Raw genomic sequence first — 25,882 nt, 5'->3', positions numbered from 1 at the left:
CGTGACTGTCATATGTAAAATGGAGTAACCTTGGGCAAATCAATTAATTATTTTTTTTATTATTATGCAATTTCTTTATCATTCAATCTGTTGTTTAGTAACACTACTCTGTGTATATTTGTAATACATTTCTTCAAAGGACTAGAATGACACCTTTACAAATACTATAACAGGTTTTATGCGTCAATATCACAAATAGTATAATGTATCATAAACTGCATTACTCGACACATTTACGTGGGGGGTTAAAACACAGAAATGTTTTCCAGCTGAAGACTGGACTAAGCTTTAAGATGTGTAAAAATCTTAATTATGAGGAGACTTTTTGAATATTTTACAGTCACCTGGCCTCCATCCTACGATCCTAAATGTCCTTTAATTCCACAGCAATTGCTGACTATCCAGGAGGAGCTAAACAACAAAAAATCAGAATTGGAACAAGCAAAAGAAGAACAGTCCCACACACAGGCGTTACTTAAAGTCCTCCAGGAACAAGTAAGTGAAGAAAACAGCTCTGGTTTGTGAGTCAATTCAAACACCCTGATGCGTGGCCTCCCTCACGCTGCACATATGCAAACATTACTGAAGTTAATCTTCAGGATAATTAGCCTGTGTCTTGTCAAACCTCATAGCAGCTTGGTCAGGTGGAATTTGCCATCTCTTTCCTGGCAGCTCTGTTTTCACCCCTGTACCTATTTAGACTACCCGAGCCTTCCAGCGATGTGTGAGAGTTTCTTCCAGAAAAGAAATGAGTTTTAATAAAATTTTAAAATATTGGCAAGGCAGATATATTTCAGAGTAAGCCGCCCGTTTCCTCTTCTGTCTAATAGTGAGGAAAATGAGTTTAGCATAACCCCTGGTACACTCGGATGAGAAGGACCGATTCATAGCCACATTAAAAAAATATCTTCCCTGTGCATCAGGACACTTATCTAACCATAGTGAGCAACAAGCCTTTTATATGAAGTTTGTAAATCTGACTGCTTCACTCTGGCTTTCTTTGATATGAAAGTGCAGCTGACGTTGATAAGTGGGTCTGAAAGTATTCTCTTACAGCAGGGCAAGATGGATCACTCAGCAGCAGGGTGAAATCTAAGCTTTGCATCCGCATGGCAGGACTGGGGAGGGCTCTGGAAATGCTTTCCTAGCCCTGGCCTTCCGATTGTTTAAAATTTTTTTACTCACACACAATGGTCTTTGAAAAGGTTATTTATGCAAACATAAAGGAGACATTTTTAAAAGTATATAAATCAAGTGGGGAGAGGTGACCCGAGTCAGCTGTGAATCAGTTATTTTACAAGTGATTTTTATTTTTTTAAGGGTTTGGGATAAAGAAAATATGTTTTTGGTTACTTTCCCCTAAAATTATAAGTGCATAAAATTTGTGAAGGAAAAGTGAAGATGTCTATAAATAATTTAGAGCTTTGGAAGAAAATGTTTTATAAAATTAATCATTATCCTTATGTGATTAATGTAGACTGCTTCACTTAAACTGAGGCAGACTCTGTATGATTTTGATTTGGATTGTACCGAAAATTTAGTTGACTTAATTCACAACAATCTATTATCTAGGAAACCTGAAATTACTATCCCTCCTCCTTTATATACATTAAAAGGCTCCTGGGAAAGTGGAGCTGGTTTGCTCAAAATTTGCTCATGACCAAATGACATAGTTGTGAGCTTTTGCTGTTTTATGCTCCCTCTCTCCCTGATTTTTTCTCTTAGATAACTTTAACTGGGGTGGGGAGGGGTAGATTCCTTTTTTTTTTTCCTCTCTATAAGTGATCCAAATATTTTACTTTGATTTGAAGTCCAAACCCCAGTCATCAAAACAGATCCTGAGTTTTGCAGAAAGTATTGTCATATTTTTGTTACGGCATTCATTTTTAAAGAGCAAAGAGCACACAGACATTGATAAAACGTCACACTCCACTCTACATTACTTAAAAAAAAAAAAAATAGGAGAACTTGAATAGGATTAAAATAAGCTAAAATCATTGAAGACCTGGGGAATACAACTGAGAAGGGAGCAGTTTTAAAAGTACAATACTAATTTAAATGGAATGGCTCTTTGCAAGCAAAGACACCGAGAATACAGAAGCCTAAGGGGGTTCAGTGATTGACAGCAGTCAAATGCAGTTGGGTGCTCTGGCCGACACCAGGCTCTGTTTGCTGGAGCCCCTTGCCAGATGCCCCCGGTGGTCCTTTGTCCTGGTACCAGCTAACGGACATGCAGCCACCCACCTACCACAGAAGTAAAAGCGCACCTCTCGCCTCCAAGAACATGGCTTCATGCTGCTTTCTTTGGATTCAGTAGAGGTGTGTGTAAACCCTTTCTCAGTGCCTTCATAGATATGGCCAAAGCAACTGACCTCCGCCCTGTAGATTCTGATTCAGCCAGACAGGGGAACCCGTGGCCTAAATGATCCCTGTATGGGCGGAGAATCCTGCATGCCCCCTCTGGAAAAGATATGCCCTCTCCTTGAAGACTTGGAATTTCGCTATTCAAAGCAACCGCCCCTTGATGGGAATCCTGGCTAGACATGGTTGTGAGGACGTGAGGACAGACCCCTCAGCATCGTTAGGCCGCTCACCCCCAGGGAGGGCGGGCTCCTTCCTCTGCTCTGAGAGATTCCCAGCCAAGCCAGTTTGCTGAGATGCAGCTTCTCCAGGCAGCCCCGGTCCCCACTGGCTCCTGTCTTCCATCTCCTTCACAAAGGCGCTAGCTTCCTGCATCCAGAGTTTATTCACAAACTCTGGTATTGTCAGATGAGATGTTCCATCCCTCTATCTCGGGGAGAGGAGCAGCCCCCCAGGCTCCGCAGAGCAGTCAGAGGAGAGAGAAACAGGGAGCAGGTATGTTAGGGGCAAAGCAGGAGCTGGCCTGGGGCTTCCACCAAGAGAAGAGGGGCAGGCTGGAGCAAGGAAGAGGAAGCTTCCACTGGAAGGTGGAGTTCCTGGTGGCACTTCCAGAGGCGAGAGCTGGGCAGGCAGTACCAGTAGACGGGCAGTGGGGTGAGAGCAAATGAGCAGCCTAGCAAGAGAGGGCAGAGGGGGAGAATAATGTGTGGGGTGGGAAGACTGAAGTTTATTTAGGAGGAGGGCGAGCCACGGGCATCTTTTTTTATGTAGGTCAAGGTGGAATAGGCTTTCACACAACAGTCTTTTTACTTCTGAATAATAGCAAAACCTCCTTCTGAGCCAACCTTAGCTAATCTCACAGAAGCACAGGTTACAGACCTATGGGAAGAAGATGAGAGCACCCACAAAAAAGAAACCTTTCAGATAGGAAAGCATAGAGGGTTTTATTTAAGTCCTTTTGTGTTCCTATCACTACGATGCACTTTTTAATTTTCATATAAATCTCATGTTGCCCTGCCCCTGGTATTTGTTGCATGTGGAACTCAGTCATGGAGCCCCAAAGAACTCTGGGCAGAATTGTTTTTCTTCAGCAAGAGTGATATAGAAATGAGCCCAAGAGTCATTAGTCCCCTACTCTGTTTTGTCAAGTCACCTTTCTTTGGCAAAACCAAACGAATGGAGAGGGTATGGCTTTCTTGCTGTGAGTCTGAGGTTGCCTTAAAAAACTAAAGACACTGGTGCATTTGTTTTCTTTCAATATCAATTTCCCACCATGAATGCTTTATATTTGGCATAAAAGACAATGATAGAGGAGATGATTAAGCATTTCTAGGAAGAAATACTGGTGAGCAGCTGGAAGGCCTGTTCACTCTTTCGCTTGCTCTCTGCCTCCAAATATCCGCTTTGAGTCGGGCTAGGATAAAACACCAATTAAAAATTTCCTGAGATTTCCTGATAACTGATTACTTCTAAGCCTTATGAGAGAGAGAGTAGTGCTTCCAAATGTTCACTGTTAAAAATCTCATTTGAGAAAGAGCTTTTCTTCTAATGCTTCAGTGGCCAAGGAGACATCTTCCCAATTCTTCCCTCACAAAAAGAAGGAATAATCTTCCCCTTTTAGGCCTCCAGAAGCGATGTCAGTCATTCAAATACGTTCTCAAGGAGGACATGTACAGTAGCACTGCGGCATATTAAACAGCCAAAAACACATCAGTCATGAATAATGGTTAGTATAACATCATTTAGCTAGTGGCAACTTGCAAACACTGCAGAGTTTAAATTAATAGCAATACGACTAGGAAATTGAATCATTTATTATTCTTAAGAACCAATTTTATACGTTTTATGCCTATGGAACTGCTTTCTAATCTTATTATTTAAAAAATAATGACCAAAACCCATTTATTTTTTGCCAGCCATCACACTTCATAAAATATCGGTCTCAAACTGGTTTCCATAAGACTCGTTAGAATTATGTGCTCCATCTGTCCTTCCTCATTGGAAGTTTTATGAAAAAAAAAAGAAAAAGCGCAACCTCAGATAAATCTGTGTTAACAAGATGATATATACATAACAGATTTGCTTGCTTATTTATTTGTGGGTTTTTTTGTTTGTTTGTTTTTCCTTAAAATTTGCAGTTAAAAGGCACCAAGGAATTGGTCGAGACCAACGGCCATAGCCACGACGATGCAAATGTAAGTACCATAAGCCCAGTGTTTGCCATTCTTGCTTGATGTTGGTAGACTGTCCCGTGGAGGGAGTGGGGGACTTTATTTGTAACATAAAGGCGATCAGAAGCCGTGCCTCTCAGTGGCTTATTTTGTTTACTATGTATGGTTTGGCCATAAAACGTGGTGAATAGACATTGCTACTGTTAGCTTATGTTGCAAATGTCAATTTAGAAGAACTTGAGCAATTCCCACCATCAGTAATTCTAATCTCAGTGAGTTTGTTTGAGCCCTTCCAAAACTGTAAACCAACGGTGTGTTGGGAGGGCAAATGGCACAAGACCCTACAGGGTAATAAGTTGTATATTTTGTGTGTACATATTGTTTTCCTGCCAGTGAAGAGGGTGAGGAAATGATTGACATGCTGAAGAGGGTCTTAGAGCAACTCCCCCCAAAAATAGCCCTTGACAACCTATCTCTCTTCTGCTTCTGAGCCAGAGCAATAACGTGACTCTTCCAGCTTCTGGAGAGAGTATAATGGTGCAAGATCCCAGCTAGCACACTGCCTTCCACTGTTAGTGTTCCTTGAATATCCAATAGTCAGGACTTGGCCAACTACTCTTTTTACCTTGGAAGTTCTTTGGTCTCGGGTGGAATATTATGTCCTGCAGATCATTGTCTTTCCATATGTTTGATGGGTTTGTTTTTGTCTTTTTTTTTTAATCTCTCCAACATGTGTATGTATTTGATTATCCTCATCACAGAAAATACTTACTAAGCAGTTCTTCTCACATAACACAGAATCACACATGGTAATGATACCTAGTTACACTACAGCAAGGAGAAATTTTACGTTTCATGTTCACTCTTGTTTTAATTATAGACAGCAGAGAGCCTGACATTCAAAATGCACACATGCAAAAAAAAGAAAAATCCCTTAGAAGAATTACTGTTCCTATCACATAGATATTTAACAGATGATGTTTGCTGAAGCCCTACTACGTACCTTGTGGAGAAGGGACTTACTGTCTGCCCTCAAGGAACACATGGGCAGTATACAAGCCAGTGGGATCATAATAGGAATGTGAGGCAGTTGTGATGTGATGTAGTTTAAAATCCGAACTTTGCTCTTTATTAACTGTCAGCTTCACAAGTCGCTTAACTTCTCTGAGCTTCATTTTCCTTGTTTGTAAAAAGGACACCTCATAAACTTAACACGATATTGTCACAAGAAAACCCTAAGGTGTTATTATTATGGTTTCTGTACCCTGGATAATCAAGAAAGGCTTCCTGGATCTGTGGGGTGTGGGTTTGGCTTTGAAGGATGGGTAGGATTTAGAAAGCAGAAGACTTAAAGAAGAAGCCGTTCATACAGAGCTCTCCAATGGTGACATTGTAAGCAGTTCATCTTCCCACTCCAATATTTCATTATCCCTATCCTTACCCTAAACGCTCACCGCATTCAGTCCTGCAGGGACACGTGGCTGCCACTCTCAGCCAAGTCTTTTGACTTACTCAGGTCAGTCCCTCTGTACCTCCCACGGAGGCTGTTGTCTAATCCAATAATTCCGACAGAGCACTGGTGTGCCTCAGTTTCCTGGTCTGTAAAGTGGGGGTGATGTTACCTGCCTTCCTTTCCTTAAGGCTTGTTGCTATAAGCAAATGAGATAATGGATTGGACTCACTGCGATTGTGTGGTTCCATCTGAGTAAGAAGTTGTTATGACTCTGAACTCATCTATTGAATTAAATTACATAATGCACAGAAAGGCCTGACACAATATCTAGCTCATGGGCGCTTGTTTGATAAATGTTAAAAAGTACATTAGATGGGAAAGGTGAAGGGCTAAGCTCTGAGGACTTTGTCTCTTCTGGAGTAGTTTTTAACCTTTTTAAATATACCTCTTTAGAGTCCATGGTGTGGGCATTGAATCAAGTTAAAGAAATGACTGTTAAGAGGTGGGGTTCAGGCCAAGTAGGAGGGGAGGAAACAGCACCCCAACTGAAAGAGAGGGAGATGTTTGTGGAAGGCTGGGCAGGGGGCTAGGCTGGTTATTATTGTTGCTTTGTGTTTTTTTTCAGGGGCTTCCCAGTAGATGGATTGATCACTTGTCCTCTTGTCTGTCTTTATGTGGTTTCCTTTGGGCAATTTCCCTAGGACCTCTATTAGGGCCATGTGAGAGAAAAGAAAAATCATGGCTTCGCGCCAACACTAGGAGCTCTAGCCAGATATTTCACAAAGATGTTTTCCAATGTCTGCAATGCAGTCTGCATCTCATCTGCAGCTACCACATGTCGAAAGAGACAAGGCGTCTCAACCAGACCCATAGGGCTTGTGTCCATTTCAATCACTGACTAGCAATGTGGCCAAGGCAAATTATTTGACCCTGTGAACTCCCCTGTCCTCATCTGTAAGTCTGTTAAGAGAAACCATGTAAATAAACACCTGGCCCTGAGTACATACTCAACAAGTACTAATTCCCTTTTGTGCATCAGTAGTACTTAACTTAGGATGCAGTGCTCTTGCAGGGTGAATTTTAATGCAGAGCATGAGGTGTAAAGACTCTGGCCCTGATGTTACTGACTGAGACATATAAATTTATTCTCACGATAATTTTCAGGTGGCAGTAGGAATTTTGTATGATATCACTTATTAATAACAAACAGTGGGCAGGAGCAGGCTCAACTGGGCATTCTTGTAAGGGTTGACAATCATGTTTCAGAAGCAACATGTCTGATCATAAAAGTAAAAAGTTTATCTGAAACTCAAAAAATACAGAAAAGAATACAGAGGTTAAGAAAAATAATCTTGTTACTCAGAGAAAACCACTGTGAACCTTGCATTTCAATTCTTTTCCCAGTCGTGTACACTTGTGTGACCAGAGAGAAAACCTCATAAATAAATGTATAAATGTCTTCGGTTTTATACCTTTTTTGGTTTCTCATTCTATCACAAGTTTTTTCCTGTCATCAAACATTACCCAAAGACATGATTCTTAATGGCTGTGTAATGTAGGTACGAAATCATTGAACCACGTACCTATGTGTTAGGCATTTAACTTCCCTTTTTTTGACTATAATAAATAATGCTATAATTGCAATGTCCGTAAATCGTGGTCTGCATCTCTCGTATTTCTTTCTGGGGGGTTCAGTATACTAATAGTTGTGTCACAAAGTGTGGCACAGAGCTTAGACTTCTGGAATAGCTTGACATCCAGAATCTTAGTGCGGTGGACGTGCCCCTGCATGATAACCGTTAGTGGTCCTGAGGGCTTCCACTTGTAGATATGATTCACGCAGTTTACTAGCTCTTTTGCCTGAATCTCAAGAGCCTCCTAATTTAGGGGATGCTGGCCACACCTAGATTTGGTCTGTTACTATGACTTTTTTATGGTTTTTACATTTTATTGAGCAATAGCAATATCTGACCAATAACAATATTCTTGGGGTCCTCAAACAGGTGCACCCGTAAAAAACCCGGCTCTTGCCCTGTATTACAAGATCTTCTGCAAGCCCATACCCATGATGGAAGTTTTCTGAGGGCAAATTTAAAATCATTGTAACCAGAAACTGAGGCCAACTGGAAGGGCTTGCTCTCCAAGAGGACTGCACAGATTGATTTTAAAAATAGATTTTAATTTGTCCTTGGAACTGGCTATATTAATGACAGTTGGGCAGTCCAAGCTTTTACATGTACCCAAGTTTAAAACTAGCCTTTATCCCAGCTCCTTTAGAGATTTCAGTTGTTCCAGACCCAATTTTCTTTCGAAAAAAGCAGAACCATGAGTTTTCTTTTGCTCTCTGTCTCTGAGCTGTCTTCTAATCCCTAGGACTGCTGAACAGTTAGCTCGGGGCCTGGTAATTATGTATAACAGATATTAAAATCTTAAATTTAAAAAGGAAAGAAAGAGATTACCTGTCCTCATTTTGCATGTTTTTTCAATGTCCTTTCTCCCAGAAGTATCACCAATGTGTGTATATTTGGCGAGAAAGTGGAGGGAAAGGGAGATGGGTGGACAAACAGGAGGAATTAAACGAAGTGGCCCCTTAAGGCTGCAGTGTATAGAAGAACAATTTTGTCTCACAATTTTACATGAATTTTCTCTCCTTTCATCCTTATTTCTGCTATAGGAAAGCCGCCAGCTCCTATCCCCTATTTACTAAATCTAGGCTCACACAATGGGGTTAGAAAAAATCATTTGCAATCTATAAAAAGGTTTAATTTGTGACACAGAAAGTTACCACTGCCAAGTAGAACACCACCTCCATCTGACAATAAAACAAAAACAAAAAAAAGCCTTTCAGTTTTTCATGTTGCCTCCAACAGAAAGCAAATCCTCAGAGTTGTCGTTGAATCTTTCAGAGATAAGATGTTAGGAGTGTATGGAAAAGAATCTCTGAGAATATTCTTCGAGTTTAGTATAACCCCGAAAAAGCTATTGCTAATCCCCTTTTTTTAACACAAGTATTTATGTATATTTATATGCATGTATATTGGATCTACCAAAGTTACCAATCTTACATTCTAAACAATTACTTCTGCTGTTACACAGGATAGGATTATCATATTTAGCTTTTTGGGGGGAGTACATCCATTCAGTCTCCAAAATTGTTTTTTATTCAGATCGTGGTTTTGGCTGCACAGGTATCCACATCCACATAAGACCATTTTCACACAGAGGTGAATTTATGTTTCCTCTGCCTGTTTTTCTCTAATCTGACCTGGGGGTGGGGGTGGAGGGAAGTATTTCTCTTCTCTAAACCCGACCCTTTAGTTTAATTAAATGTGTGCTAATCCTGTTACATGCTGCAAATTCCACTAATGGCCAACTCCCTCAGCAAGGGCTAAGCCTCTGCCAGTTTCAGAATGAGGCTTTCCATCTTTTGGAAGGTAAGTATGAGAGATAAGCATACATGCTAACGTACTAAAGACAGCAAGAAAGGAAAAGAAAAATCCCACAGGGAAGTGAGACCATGTTCTGAGACGGAAAACAAAACCAAGGCTCTTTCCTTGCCTCGCATGACAACTTTGCTGCCTGGTCTCGGGGGCCCTCAGTCGTGAACTGGAAGAGGAATAGACAAGACGGTAAGGGTCTCCTCAACGTCAGAATTTGCAACTCCCCTACCCCATCCCAGCAGCTCAGTCACAGGGAAAATTAGCACCTATGTAGGGGGGAACTGAGCTTTGCAGAAACTAGTGTTGTACCAAAGACATCACAGGTCTTCTGGCTCCCTCTGGATCTTTCTCTGATGGCCTTTCTTCTCAGGGCTCATAATCTCACGCTGCCTCGCCCAATACAAAGGCCCTCAGTTTGTGATCTAGCTCAGTCTGCTCTGCCTATTTTTATCCAGTAAATCAACAAATACTTATTGAGGGAAGCAGCAGCGTGTAGTGGTTAAGAACAGAGCCCGGAGCCAGACGGGCTGGTTCCAACCCCAGCCCAGCACCTCCCGACAAGACGACCCCAAGCAATGTACTAAAACCCAGTGCCTGCATTTTCTTCACCTCTAAGACAAGGGGAATAAGTGCACCCATTGAGAGGGTGTTTGTGAGCATTGCTTGGTGCCGTTGACGTGATCAGTGAGTGTTAGGTAGTATTAGCAGTCCTTGTGTTGGCCACTGTGCCAGGTTCCGGAGATGCATCGGTGAGAATGTAGACCTCATCCTGTCCCACACAGCACTAAGCTCCCTGTGGTGACCTGTCCTTTTCCAAACTTGCTTGTCCTTTGCTTCATTCCATCAGGACACACTCTCCACCTTCAGGTCAGTATTACAGTGGGAAATAAAGGGCATCAGGTAATTTATTTGCATAGACAGGACCTTGACTGGAAGAATTGGCCCCATGGGAAGGGGAGTCTGGAGGGAGTAGGGCACCACGTGTGGGTACATGGAGGGCTTTAAGACCCTGAAGTGTTCAACCGTGAAACAAGTAGCTGCTTGACCTTTCCTTCAGTGAAGATCCATCCCCTTCTGCAGTGGCCTGAGATCCATCCTGAAGGAGGTGGACTTCTCATGAGACCACCATTTCTTACCCCTTGAATTTAATGCTCATGCGTATTAAATATCCACACCCAGAACCTACATTGCCCTCGGGCTACAGCTCCTGTAACATTAATACTCTTCTCCTGTACTTGATTCTTTCCTGACCCTCTGCCCCATGCTCTGCTTTCTTCTAGCTGGTTTACCTCTTTTTCCCCTGTGAATTAACCACACCCCCTACAGTTGGCTGTGAGACTCATGCTTCCATCTGAACCATCCCCCATGCATCCCCACCCAGCACCCTCGGAAAGGGTCAATGGCTGGAAGAGACTCTGTTACCTATACCCCAACTCCAGCATGTTCAGAAGTCCAAGGAGGGATTTGGTGACTACTGTCAAAAATAGTCAGGAGCTGGCTCCCCATTGAGTGCTCTTAGTGCCCTTGTTTTCAGTGAACTCTCAAGGGACGTCTCTTTACCAAGGGCCTCACTGCTAAGAGACTGCGTGTTTCCATAGCTGGAGCTTGCAGCTGGAGTTTGCCCTTTTTGTAAGGACAAGAGTTGGCCATTAGTGGAATTTGCAGCATGTAACAGGATTAGTACACATTTAATAGAACTGAAGGGTTGGGTTTAGAGAAGAGAAATACCTCCCCCCACCCCCCACCCCCAGGTCAGATTAGAGAAAAACAGGCAGAGGAAACATAAATTCATCTCTGTGTGAAAAACGGTCTTATGTGGATGTGGATACCTGTGTAGCTAAAATCAAGATCTGAACGAAAGTTATCAATTTTGGAGACTGAATGAATATACTTCCCCCAAAAAGCTAAATGTGATAATCCTACCCTGTGTAACAGCAAAGGCAATTGTTTGGAATGTAAGATTGGTAACTTTGGTAGATCCAATATACATGCATATAAATATACATAAATACTCATGTTAAAAATGCCATTTTCTTATTCTAGACATTTTGGAAAATAAGAAAAACGCAAAGAAAAAAATAACCATCTGCACTCTCACTACTCAGAAAGTAGTGTTCCCGCTTCTTTGTATTGCCTTCATCTTTTCTATATCTATAGTGTTGTACCAAAGACATCACAGTTCTTCTGGCTCCCTCTGGATCTTTCTCTGATGGCCTTTCTTCTCAGGGCTCACAATCTCACGCTGCCCTCAGCCGATACAGAGGCCCTCAGTTTGTGATCTAGCCCAGCCTGCAGCATATCTTATGGGCAGTTTTACAGCCTACATTTTTCCTTATAAAGCATGAGCATTTCCCTGTGTCATTAAGTAGGGCTTTTTAGTATGATTTTTAATGGCTGCCTAATATTTCATGCTGCTGATGTACTCTATTGAATCAGTCCCTGCTGTGAGACTTTAAAGTATTATCTGTTTTTCCTATTATGGAGGTATGCAATGAATGTTCTTTAAGAACATAATGGTTGATTCATTCACCATTTAAGCACTTGTAAAATGGGGAGACTTTGCACTTGATTGGGATTGGGAGCTAGAGGGAGAGCCACTGATTCTTTAAAAAGATGAAATCTCGGCTACCACATGATAATTGAGAAAATAAACAGTCAATAACAATAACTAGAGGATTCTGAGTTCCTCACCAGGAGAAGAAAATAGCTCTCTAGAATATGTGCATTCGAAGACAAAGACAAAATTGAATATACTTCATAAAATAAATGAGTAGAACAGAGCTTAGACGAGTTATTTGGGGTCTTCGGTCTTCAGCTGTGAACTACAAGCCAGAGTCATCCTTGTGGTCCAGGAATTGCAGAACCTGCTCTCTGTGTGGTCCTCAGACCAAGGCTAATGGAACTCAGTGGTCCCCATCCCAATGAGCTTGTCCCTCCTCCCGGAGGATGGGTGAGGATGAGAAGAGTGAGCAATTAAAAGAACAGACTGAGATCCAGCCCAGAATAAGAAGTTAAGCTTTCATTTTTAATTATAGCCAAAAAAACACATGCAGGCTACAAACCCTATTATGATTTAGTCAACCAGAGATACAAACATACAGAGATGAACCTGAATGCATGCGATATCGTTAGTCAAACGTAACGTGCTCAACCCCAGCATCCCTCCTCACGTGAGATACGGCTCAGCTACTCTTAACGTAAGAGTATTTATGTATATTTATATGCATGTATGTTGGATCTACCAAAGTTACCAATCCCGACCATGAATGCACAGGAAGTTCAGCAGATATTGTGGAAAGGGCCAGCAACCCCAAAGGAAGGCAGAAGCAGAAGTCTGCAGTCTCGCCTCACAAAGACAAGCAGGGGGTAGTGGGTGCCTCCTTCACCCAAGCGGCTCCAGCTCCTGCTGAGCAAGCAACAGGATTAGCTGTCTGTATAACAAGGAATCACCAATAAGTGAACATCTCCTCTCTGTTTTATGCACTTCCTAGATTTTTGTCTTTTATGGCTAAGAATATGAAATGTCCTTGGTGATTCGCACACCCCTTCGTGTCTGCTAACCACATCAGAGGCTGAGAAGGAAAGGGGTGACCGCATCAGTCACATCAGGAGCTGTGACACCTGTCTTCCCGCTGGATTCCCTGCTGCATACTTCCTCCCCCTCACCCCCGCCCCCAGCTCTCTCTAGCTCTGCCGTGCTGCAAAGCGCCTCGGTTCTCTATTTCTACACCCTCCTTTCATTTGCAGACCTCATCCCTCCTATTGCTCCGTAACTCACTGGACTGTGGCATTTCTTTGAGGAAATACATAGGAAGATCACAAAGAAGAAAAGTGGGTGGAAAGATGTGAAGAAGAAGAAAGAGAGAGAAGGGTGGGAATGACAGCGACAGGGAGAGTTTTCCTAAATTTCCTCCCTCTCTGCTGCCCGCCAGCCCATGCTTCTAAGTCAGCCCTGGCAGGTGGCGTCCATCACACATGACCTGCCTTCACGAAAGATGTGTTTGTGATCAACACGGATATACTCACCGAAAAGTTTACCCAAAAATAAGACGCTGGCAATGAAAGCTGGAAGCTCAGGCATCAAAATATGACTGGGCTTCCTGGTGGGGGGAAGCTACTAAGGATGGACCTGGAGATAAATGTGTTGAAACTACCCACAACCAAAGTTGGTCCTAATCCTGCCAGCCTCAGATTCTTCCCCTCTCTGCTGGAGGCTTCTCTCTCTCATTTCCTCCCTGCCCTCTCTGGGCCTGATATTTGGGGGATCGTCCCTGGCTGTGAGTTCATGGCCACAGTGGCACCCACTCTCCTTCCTGGCCTGCCCTTGGGCCCAGAGGAACCCCCAGCCAAGCTGCTTGCCCGGGCGGCCGGCCTGCGTGCGGCCTGCATGCGGCCTGTAACGTCCTGTCACTCAAACCTCCAAGGAGGCTGCAAACCTCACACTTGTGGCTTTAAAGCTAACTTGGAGTATTGCAAAATTTCAGAACTTCAGCAAATTGCATCTCACTTTAAAGACCCTCTGAGAGTTCCTAATTCAGGCAGGACAAAAGTTGAACTTGAATGAAAACGGTTGTCTAAAGGAGATGTTGTATTTTAATTTTTTGTTGTTGTTTTTCTTGGGGGAAAAAAAATGAGGCTGCAGATCTTAGCTGTGCAGATGTCAGAGGCAGAGGGGTCTTTGCCTGTCCCCCTCTCTTGGCACACCCTGCTTGTAAGCATACTAGGAGTCATGGGGAGATGTAAGCAGCCCCTCGCTGTTCTCCGAAAATTCTGCTGTTTTCCCAGAAAAATACTCCAGCAGCCTTGGATCACTTAATCATTTTTTTTTTTTTTCAGATTTCTGTTCTTTTAAATTTTTTTGAGAAAAAAAAATTGCCCTTGTAGGGGAGATTTGTGGCTGTGATATGCAGCTTTCACCGTCTTTTTTATGATGTCAGTTTGCCCATTAGATTACAGAGTGGCTTTCTCTGGACAATTTCCAGACTGTTCAGTGTATGCTGATGAGCTGCTTGTGTTTATGAGACATTCAGAATCTAATTTGCACAGGCAATTTTTTCCATACCAACTTGGAGAAAGATGACTTGAAGTACAAAAAAGGTCTGCAAGTGCAAACTATGCAAAACCCCAATACCCTGCCTTACTTAGTACACACACACACACATACATACACACACAAACATACCATGTATGTCTCACAACTTCAAGCTTATGTATTGCTCCTGGCCACTTTCTATAGAAATATTCAAGTTAGTCCTTTTGATAAGAACAGGGTAGCTGTTGGCCTGGTATACTGAGTGTGTAGCTCTCATTAACAGCTCTCATTCAGCAAGGTGCACCATTCCTAAAAATCCTAAAGAATTAGAGAGTTTTATTGATGGTTCATCTTCCGTCCATCTGGCAGGATATCCTTTGTGCCTGCAGTGCAAATCCCACCCGTGTGTTCAAGCTCAGCTCAATTCCCATGTCTTGGGGACTTTCCCTAAGCAACCCAGCCCAAATCAATACCATCTTCCCCAGTTCCCATTGTATATATCATCCTTCCAAACATTTTGAACAACCCAATTATGATAGATTTATCTCCCCAACTCAGGCCTAAGTTCCTTAGGGTCAGGGAATTTGTATGTTTCCCCTATAAGACCTAACACTAATAAGCCTGTGTCTGTGAGGTATACTTGAAGTGCATTTCTAATACTTATTGATTGATGGTTGATATTGATTACCAGAAATTCCAACAGCCTCAAACAGCTCTGTGAATCTGTTTAGCCTGGTTGGTTGCAAGATGCAAATGCTTCCTTCTGTGTGTTATCTGTGGATGATCTTGAAGATAAACACATTTCTTTCTAGTTAACATCAAGATGTGTGCAGAAGCCTTGTAGACTACTGAAGTTAGAACTGAGGTGTTAGGGATCCCCTTATCCAACCTTCCTATTTTACAGAGTTTCAATTAGGTATATGTTTACTTGTCTAATGATCACATGCCTGCGAGTCTTAATAGTCTTGAAGTCAATACTTCTCAGACTGTAGTGAGCAACAGTGGACAACATGGAGAGCTTATTAAAACACAGGCTGCCAGGCCCCACCTTAGAGTTTCTGATTCAGTATAAATTCTATTAAAATTTTTCATTTTTATTAAGTTCCGGATGATGCTGATGCTGAGGGTCTGTGGACCCTTCCTTGAGTAGCATAACCTGCTCTCCACCCCATGCCGTGGTGGGAGCTGCTCCAGGTTTCCACGGCACCCAGGGCCTTCCCTTGTCATAGCATATGTCACACTGGATTTTAACATATTTTACATGGCTGTCCTTCCTCTAGATCCTTTAGTTCATTGAGAACAGAAACTGCTACTATGCGTCTTTGAACCTTATTTCTAGCACAAAGCTTGTCATATAGTAGATGCTCAATAAATATTTGATGAACGGAAGAGCAGTGGGGATCGATAAAGCTCAATCAAATTAAACTGAACTGAAGTGTTCAGATTCTTTGTTTAGTCCAAATGTTGAACTTTGTTGCTTTTCCACCCAAAAACAAAAGAACACCTTCAGTTAGTAATTGCCAGACTTTGGCCCATAAGAAATCAACGTGGATTTGGAGACTACACAAATGATGGGTGGACCCACAACGAGCCGTCCCTCCCCATCTCCATCCAAGTCCACGGCTGCATAGCAGGTGTGGTACTCTCCACAGGGCCTTACATGGACCTCCGCGCAGCCACTGCCCTCGAGGCTGACACAGCCCGTTGAGACATCCTGTACCTGAAAAGGTAAATCGTGGGAGACTGGCTTCAGACCTCTCAATCAAGAAGAGGGCTTTGATGGGATTAGGGCCTTGAAGAGAGTGGAAGAGCTGTGATTCCCCAATGTGGGACTCATGCAGAAGGTGGTAGAGAAAGTAGTAGCAGGATGTAGGCTCTGGGGTCTAACCTCTTAGGTTGCCAGTCTTGGCTCCTCTGCTTTGCCTCTGTGTGAACTTAAGGAATCCACTTACCTTATTTGTGCCTCAGTTTTTTCATCTGTAAAGTGGGGAGGATAACAGTCCCAGTATCTGGCACCTAGTAAGCACTCAGTCAGGACTAACTATTAGTGTTATCACCATCCCCAACGTCACCATCATTCATGTTATTTTTTTTTTTTCAGAGGACTTCAAACTCAGCATCCACCATGCACATGTATCAGCAGTCCAGAGCACTGGCTTCTAGGGATGGTGCCGGAAGGCATTGCAGAGCGGGAAGTGGATTTTCATGGGGCGGGGTGGGGGAGGGGAGGAGTGGGCTGACTAATTATGCCAGGCAAACCCTGTGAAATTTGATTTTACTTTAATAATAATCAAATGTCCCTCTTTCCCATTTACCAGTCTGTATCCTGTTCTCCTGACCTAATTTACCACTATAAAGGTCAAAGAAACCCTAAAGGTTTATATTATCATTAGTGACGTAAACTCAGCAGGTGAAAATTATGATAGTGGGTGCTGTGTAACCGAGAAAAATAAGAAATGTCATACTGAGAAATGGACTGGGAAAATAACATGCCAAGAACACCATAATACAATTAATCTTTACCAGCAATAGAGTCAGTATCATACAAGATAAATCAAACAGACTAATTTTGGATGCACACAGATACATTTAAAAGTATTTCACTTCAGTTTCTTGTGTTTGCTGCTCCATTTTTATTTTTTATTGGTAGAGGAGATTTTTCATGTCAGTACTGTTTTCAGGCGAGAAGGGGTATGGACCTGTATAAATATGAGTTGCAATTTTGTTACATACTGAAGAGAAACACAGTGTATTTTTCACTTGGTAAAGTCTACAGTGGCATGTGACAAAACTAAAAATAAAACACTACAATCTAGAGTTTAAATAATAAACGGAGTTATGGGAATACAAAGGAATTTTTTCTCTTTTTCAGATAATTTTTATTTACTCTAAAGGCTATCACAGAAATATGCCAAAAGAAAATCATTTAACTGCCAGCTTGAGATCACAGTGTAAGCAAGGCCTGAGCAGTGATGGACATGATTAAATTGTGGTGCAGGCAGTGCAATGCTCTTAGTACTTAATGGGAAACATTTAAGAAATTGACATTACCCTTTCCTACCAAAGTCTCTGCTCTTTTATTAAAAGTGTATGTGGCATAATCCTATTGTTCAAAGAGGCACTAAAGAGCAATCATACATATGTGTGTGTGTGTGTGTGTGTATATATAAAATACACATATGTATATTAGGTATATAGATTTGTGAAGAAGGTTATATAAAATATGTAAATACATGAATGCTAAAGAGCCCATATCTGGGTAGTATAATCTCAGATAATTTTAACTTTCTTTTGCTTACCTCATTTTGTAAATTTCCTACATTGGATATATGTATTTTTTTAATAAGAAAACCAATAAAAGTTATTATTAAGAATTAAAGTGAAGTAGAGAAATGTAAAAGGGGAAAGGCTAATATTTTGGTCTCCAGAAAAAATAAAAGTTAATATTTAAATATTTGACCCTTTTGAAAATTTAAAATATTAATAAAGATACAAACTATAAAATTAACTCTCTACTTTCTTCAGTCTAAGACTGCAAAGAAATCAATTTACTTTAAAATGATGCTAGCACAAATGCACTTAGAGACTGAAATGCTGTCATATACCCAAGCAACCAAATTGATTTTTTCGCTATATTCTCTACGTACTCCCACAGGCTTCTTGTAAATCACTCCAGGCCCAGGGTACCAGCCACATCTTACAATTGCCAGTCTCACCCATGAAATTTTTCCACCCATATGTAGTAACAGATCCATTCAACTCAATGCAATAAACATTGCCTTGAGTCTACTATTCATTATTTCAAAAATTAGCAGTTGCCCACCTCCCGTGTACAGCGTGCTGAGCTCATACAGAGGACACTGAAGCTGTGTAGAGAAGTGTTGACAGGTAGCATGCCCGCATAGTTTAAAGTCCAAACAGGACACTTTTGGGGGAGCATTGTGGATACTTCGGCTGAACAACAGGAGTGCACTGGGACCACTAAGAAAGAGGGAGAGATTTGGGAGGTGGGCTAGGAAGGGAACACTTCCAACCCAAATACTCTCCTGAGTCTGTTCCCCCATATTCCCAAGACCTCAAATCCAGTCTTTCTGAAATAGGAGTCTTCTCAGAAGCCCTTACTTTTGGTTCTTTGCCATCTCTGATTCTAGCATCACTGTCCCGCTAGCTGTCCGGGCTTGACTTGTTCCAAGTTTTTTTTAACTCTTCTCTTTCCTCTGATTCACACATGGAATCTGGCCATTCTTCCTTCATAGTGGTTCCCCGTCAGCTTTTTTCCTTCTTGTCCCCATCACCACAGTCGTTCTTCTTTGTTACCACCTCTTTGTGGGGAGACTGGAGCTTCATATGGGTCCCGCTGAGCCCCTTCCCTAGCCCAGCCCATCCTGCACATGGCCCACCCTTGGTCTTTTTCGAATGCTGTTTTGACCCCTGCTTTCCTCTATCCACATGTCCTCCTCTTCCAAAGCAGGAGAGTGGATTCACCGCAACATCCTCACTGGTTTCCAAAACCCTTCCCTGTTGCACCGACTGTGGATCCCAGTCATGCTTGTCCAAGGGAGATCGTTACCACCTAAGCAGCAGGCAGCCAGGCACCCTCCCTGCTAGTGCTGCCCCTGGGTCAGGCTCCTGGGTGGCTGCCTGCCTCCCATCTGGCTTTCATGACTGTGTAAGAACCACTGTGCATCAGGTCCACCTGGAAACCTTACTGGATCCCAACTGAGCCGGGACTCCAGGCAGCCCTGAGAGTGGGATTCGGTCCCAGGGTCCACAGTCACCCCACATTCATTCCACAGGCATTTTTCAGTTGACAAGGATGGTAATAGGTGCCAGGAGGGCCTTCCAGAGAGGCAACCATGCACGGTGGGTGAGACTCTGGAGTGAGACAGCGTTGGTTCAAATCCCGCATCACTTCTTCCTAGTTCTACAATCTTGGGCAAGTCATTCTCCTCCCTGTGCCTCATTTTCCTCATCTGTAAAATGGGAATGTCCTAGGACTGACTTCACAGGGACATTAGGAGGATTAAATGAGTTAATATCTGTAAAGCACTTACAAAAGCACCTCCATATAGTAAGCACCATGTGTGTGTGTGTGTGTTAAATCAGTGTAATAACCAAAGATGGCCTAAAAAGAAGGCCAGAAGGAGAAATGCTGTATCTGGATATCTCCAGCACCTAAACTACACTGAGTTTTCCACTTGCCTTTCTTTAAAGCAGCTCTCACTCATTTAAATCTTTACAATTTGAAATCTTCTTCAAAAACTCGTTTCTTAAGAGATGTCTAAGGACATAGCGCATGTGCTCCAGGTCCAGCAATTGAACACCAATGAGGTAGAACATCTCAGCATGTAAAATGTGGGCACTTCATGACGAATCACTGCACCTTAGCCGAGCCCCGCATGTCTGCTTTCAAATAGTTTCTCTAAAGCTGCAGCCCAGTGGGCCTCTGAGACCTCCTTATGCAGACCCTGAATATCTAAGGCTGCCGGAAAAGGGGCAGTGGTGGGTGGGAGCCCACAACCCTCAGCGCCAGCAGTGCCAAGTTTCAGCAGCTGATTAGATTAGCAAGAACTCCTGAGGTCACCCTTGCTCTTGGGGGATTGAGGCTTCCTTACGTTCCCTTGAACCATTAGAAATTACGAAGCTTACTCAGCCATTCATTCTCATTATTCCGTTTCTCATCCATTTGCTTTTTTTACTGTTTTTCTCCCTCTGCTTCCCCCTTTCTCTCTAATGCATGTTGGAACCAGAAATCCAGTATGAGGACATTTGTCTATACCAAGCAGACTCCTTTATCTGCGGGAAAACTCCAAGACAGGGCAAAGGGCCCAGAGAAGGCAGAGAATTTTGGAGTAGGAAGACACTGTTGAGATCATCTGCTTCAAATTTATCTTCTTACAAATAGAAAACAACGAAACAAGGGCACACAGAAGTCAGAGTCTGTTAGAACCAAAGTCTTGTGTGTTGAAATCCATCCTTTCCCCACGGCCCCAGCCATTGCTTGTGGGGCACTCCTTGCTTTATTGGCCAGTGGGCACCTGCTCTGTGCTAGTCGCTGGATCATAAAGGAAAGTTTGAGGAGTGTTTGCATTCTCCATCTTCCCCCAACCAAAGTTCTAATCTCATGAGGAATCTCAGAAGGCTACCTGTGACTGGAACATCATTTGATGGTTTGTTTTGGTACTTTGAGAGAATGTGAGTGGGGGATAAGAAAGTAGCTGATTGGCATTGTGGCTGTAGTCTACAGGGCCGCTGAATTCATGAGGTAGGATGTTTACGATTAGAGCCTAGCAGGGATGAGCCTGGACCCAGCATCATGGGATTGAGAAATCCTTTCTGAAGAGAAGTGAACCACAGTTTCAGAGGCTGAGGGATTTCAAACGGAGTCGAGAGGTCATTCTGCAGGTTCTTCTTATGCATTACATAGATATCCCTTTTTAGTTTTTAGTGTATTCAAATAGCTAGAAGGAAATACCTGAAACTGTTGAACTGCAACCCAGTAGCCTTGATTCTTGAAGATGAGTATATAACTATGTAGCTTACGTGGTGTGACAGTGTGATTGTGAAAACCTTGTGGCTCACACTCCCTTTATCCAGTGTATGTACAGATGAGTAGAAAAATGGGGACAAAAAGCAAATGAATAATAGGATGGGATGGGGGGCTGGATAATTTGGGTGTTCTTTTTTACTTGTACTTTTTATTCTGATTCTGATTCTTTCTGATGTAAGGAAAATGTTCAGAGATAGATTGGGGTGATGAATGCATAACTATATTATGGTACTGTGAACAGTTGATTGTACACTTTAGATGATTATGTGGTATGTGACTATATCTCAATAAAATTGCAAGGAAAAAAAAATTAGGGCCTAGAAAGAAACAGCAAAATGAGATGATGACACAAGGAGGGCAGAGAAGGCATTAGAGTCTTGTCAGGTGGTGAGGGCAGAGTGGCAGTGACATGTGACCCCACAATGTAGATCTTGTCAGTTGTCCTGTTTACCTGTCACTGGTAGCTCGTAGAGGTGCCAACCCTTGGAGGGCCATAGGGGAAGTCACATCGTTGTGGCCCCCTATTTAGGGTGTCTGGAGGACGGCAGGGTACTCAGTACATCATTTAATGAAGTGTCCTGCTACTAGCTGTGTTTACATAGAGCTCTTCAAAATGACACCCATATGTCACTGTTGTGTTGCAGTTTTTTTTTGTATTATTCCTTTTTAAATTATAAGGATAACAGTATGACAACATTGCCACAGAAAATATAGAAAATAGGAAACTGTTCAAACACAACAACAGCTAACATTTTTGCATGCATATTTTTATATGATTGCAGTTAAGGTCCTATACTAAATTCTTGCACAGATTCAGTTCCCCAAGTATGTTCTAAACACCTGTTCTGTATCCACTGAGTCCTGTGAATAATAAAAATGAATACCGACGATGATAATAACACCACAATATATTCCTAGAAGCTTAGTTTCCAAAAGCGCCTTCTCACATATGTTGATCCTCACAGCAACACTTGGGAGAGAGACAAAGGATATATTCATGGTTTACACAGGGGAAAGTTCAGGCTTAAAGAGATGCCCTGCTTGAAGTTCTCCAGTCCATAAATAATGGTGACAGATTTAGGACCCAGGTGCCACTCAGCCACACACCTCTCTTTCTTGCTGACCTCCCTAAAGGGGTCCCTGGTTTTTGTTGAGGAAACAAACACAGATAAAAGGTGGTTTTATCAACTTTTTTCACTGCTCAGCTGCCTCATAAGTGGCCTGGGAAATGTGTCCAGAAAAGGAAATCCATGCAAATTGACTGGAATAGAGGCGTCTGGGATATACAGGACTTGTGCCATACATTAAACATACATAATATGGTGAGAGAAGGGCAGAAAGGGCTTTCTAAGAACATACCTGAACATGGCATACAAAGGAGAGAAGCTGTTTTGTTAGGATCGGACATGAAATGCCTGGCAGCAACATCTGACTTTTTCCTGTGGGCTGTAAGAAATCATCTGAAATTTTAAAGCAGAGATGGACAGGATGAAAGTGACATTTAGAAAACTGATCTGATGCCATCGTTATGGAAGAGGCAGAGACAGAGTGGGAGGTTCTTTCAGTGCCCTGAGTATGAAACTAGGAGATCTGACACTAAAGCCCTGGCAGTGGAAATGGACAGGTAGGAAGGGACGTAAGTGGCATGTCACAGAGACTTGATAAAATTTGGATTTTATAGAGGTCTTAAAGGCACTTAAGGGATAGAAACAGAATGAATCAAAGATAACACAGAGATTTCAAGTCCCTGCAAGTGGAAGACTGATGGTGCTACTAATAAAAGAGAAAAGTTAGAAGAGGATACAGTCTGACAGGAAAGATGCATTGAGTTTCAGACATAGACTTGTAGATGTTTAAATGAACCATATCAGAAAGTACCTGGATTTGGACTTTTTTTTTTTTTTGGGGGGGGGGGGTACCCTTCGCCATACTGCCATACTGTATTTCAAGTTAACAAAAAAAAAAAAAAAAAGCAGTATTTGTTATTTATTTATGTACATGTACAGGGTTCCATTCAAAATGGCCTGAAAATGCTCAGCATGTTTGTTGTTTGCTCTTATAATAATTGTGGTATGCTCAGTTTTGTGTACAATAAAACAATGCACGTACAAAATTTTCTTTAGATGAAGGTGGAAGCCCAGTATTATGAAACAGATAAAAACAATGGATGAGTGGGAATTTCAGAGATCCCCTTGGAACTTCCATGTCACATCTAAAGAGTTGATGGGGCTCCGTGGAGCTTTATTCAAAGATGTGTGACCCTAGCACCTTCAATTTTAGGCAAGTGATCTGAGGCTTGAAAATGTTGAGTAACTTGCCCAAGGTCAACCAGTTGTTGGTGGGAGATAACCCAAGCATGCAGAGTCTCTTCCACCATTTTGAATTTGAATTGGGTCAAATTGAAGCAGGCAAGCCTAGGAGTCCACTGATGATAAGGTGGAACAGAAGCTTAAAGAGTTAAGTTGGTGGTGGTTGAACCCATGAGAATGAAAGAACTCTGATAAAAGGGAATAAAAAAGGAAACATGGGGACTAAACTTTGGTAAGTTCCAAAGTTAGAGTATAAGAAGAGAAAGGGCATAACCTTCTCCATGTACTCTGGGAGGGCCAGGAAAAGGAAAAAACAGTGCAGACTAAACAAAAACTTAGGAGAAAAAAAACAAACATAAGTGAGTGAAGCAGATGGTTTAACAGGGGCCGAGCAAAGATGTCAAATAACTGAGAAAATACCATTTGGCAAGTAAGTCACTGAAAACCTTCCAGAAGGCATTTTCATGGGGCAGTTAATGAGAAAGCTGAAATTTCAGGTGATGAGGCAGTAGACACAGTGGGTGTACCCTATGTTATGTGTTTAAGAAACTGTAGTTGAAGGAAAACATTAAAGCTAGGGAGGCCAAAGGAATATTAAAAGGATTTTATAAACTGGGGAAGCCACATTGTTAGTCTTCAAGAGTTGTGGGAGAACAGAATACAAAACAACAAACCACAATTAGCTCGGTAAATTATTGAAAAGAGCTTTCTAAGTGGATAATAAGGTCACGTCATTTCTGATTATTTCTTAAAGTAATTAATAAGGTCTCTTAGAGGGGAAATTTCTGCCTTCAAGTAACTTATTCTTTAAGAAGTTTTTTAAAAGTCCATGGTATCTGTTTTCCAGCCTGTTCTAGTTTGCTAATGCTGCAGAATGCAAAATACCAGAGGTGGATAGGCTTTTATAAAATGGGGGTTTATTTCGCTACACAGTTACAGTCTTAAGGCCACAAAGCATCCACGGTAACACCTCAGCAATCGGGTACCTTCACCGGAGGATGGTCAATGGCATCCGGAAAACCTCTGCTAGCTAGGAAGGCAGCTGGCGTCTGCTCCAAAGCTCTGGCCTCAAAATGGCTTTCTCCCAGGAAGTTCCTCTCTAGCAAGCTTGCTCCTCTTCAAAACATCACTCCCAGCTGCACTCCGTTCCCTCTCTCTGAGTCAGCTCATTTATATAGCTCCACTGATCAAGGCCCACCCTGAATGGGCGGGGCCATGCCTCCATGGGAACATCTCATTAAAATCATTACCCACAGCTGGATGGGGCACATTCCAAGCAAATCTAACCAGCACCCAAACGTCTGCCCCACAAAACTACAAAGATAATGGCATTTGGGGGACACAATACACTCAAACCGGCACACAGCCCTTTAATGATTCCTTCTAAGTATCACAGAAACTGGAGTAACAAGGTAGACAGAGAAAAGATTTATTAAATAATCTCATTCATTCTCCCCCCAGGGCAGAGTTGTTATCCATTGTGCACTTTGTAGTCTGCTGTGCTTTGTACTCTCTCGAGTGAATGGTGTCCTCCCCACTTCCCTAGGAAGACTGTATCATGATCTAATCAATCTCACTGTGAGGAAGCTCTTGATCGCCAACCTGATGTTTCCTTCCTGCTGTACGCTTTGTATACCATTATCACTTGGCCCTCAGTAACCTCCACCTCCCACCCCCATCTATAATTATCTACTTCCAACTTGCAATCTCCATGCATCTGGAACGTCTTTTCCAGAACATCCATAGACACATCATTCTTCAGAGCTTGTTGCATCTTTCAGGGTAAAGGACTTTAATGTGATCAAAGGATAACAGTTCTAATCATTTTAGATCCTTCTGTTGTTTCCTTGAAACCACAGTTCCTATGGAAACCAATCAATTGTCCTGTAACCTTCTCGCCTTTTCGTGACTTTCACCTCCTCTCCTCTTCAGTTTCCAAACCCCATGGCTACATCATGGACAATCTTATCCCACAAACTGTTCTAGCTCTGAAATTTTGAATTTAAACGTCCCTCACCCCCCTCGCCAATCTCAGGCACTTCTTCTATCTTCCCCACTCTTATTCCTATTAGACTTGTTCTTTGCTGTTGCATCTTCTGTTGGCTGGGCTGTGGGAGCACGCTCTTTGGCAGTCTTCCTTTGTTTTTCCTCAGTTGCTTACCACTTATTTCTCCAGAACTTCTAAGACCCCCCCCCCACTTGTTTCTTCAAGCCTCTTTAGTCTCAGTGAATGGCTTTGCATTCTACCTCACAAAATAAAGTTATCGCGCAGAAGCATTTGTAACTCCATGTCCCTTGCTCAGTTGCATTTTGTATTGATCCATAACCATCATTCATTTACTTCCTGACAAAATATAGCATCCTTCTTACCAAATGAGGCTTCTCCCAGGCCTCCTGCTCACCCCAGCCTCCTTCACTGAGAACATAAAACAAAATCCAAAGCTCAAGTCTCTCCCACCTCATGTCCCTTGTTATGTAAGCTGTGGTTGCTGCCACATCCTTGCCATCCACTGAGTCTTTGTTCTAGGCAGTCAGTCCCTTTTTGGACACATTTTTGATGACTACC

General features: G+C 42.4%; 1 protein-coding gene across 3 annotated transcripts in view; it reads left to right on the top strand.

Moving 5' to 3' along the window:
- ENOX1 (ecto-NOX disulfide-thiol exchanger 1) overlaps window positions 1-25,882 on the top strand; it is a 314,387-nt gene that overhangs the window by 257,900 nt on the left and 30,605 nt on the right. For all 3 annotated transcript variants that reach the window (XM_037799840.1, XM_037799841.1, XM_037799842.1), the window contains 2 exons: window positions 388-495; window positions 4,500-4,556. In XM_037799840.1, the coding sequence (XP_037655768.1) occupies window positions 388-495; window positions 4,500-4,556 (165 nt within the window). The remainder of the gene's footprint in view (window positions 1-387; window positions 496-4,499; window positions 4,557-25,882) is intronic.

Source organism: Choloepus didactylus, chromosome 12, assembly GCF_015220235.1.
Source record: "Choloepus didactylus isolate mChoDid1 chromosome 12, mChoDid1.pri, whole genome shotgun sequence".
NCBI lineage: Eukaryota > Metazoa > Chordata > Mammalia > Pilosa > Megalonychidae > Choloepus > Choloepus didactylus.
Note: the sequence above shows the minus strand (reverse complement) of the source record. Positions and strands in the feature narration are given on the sequence as shown.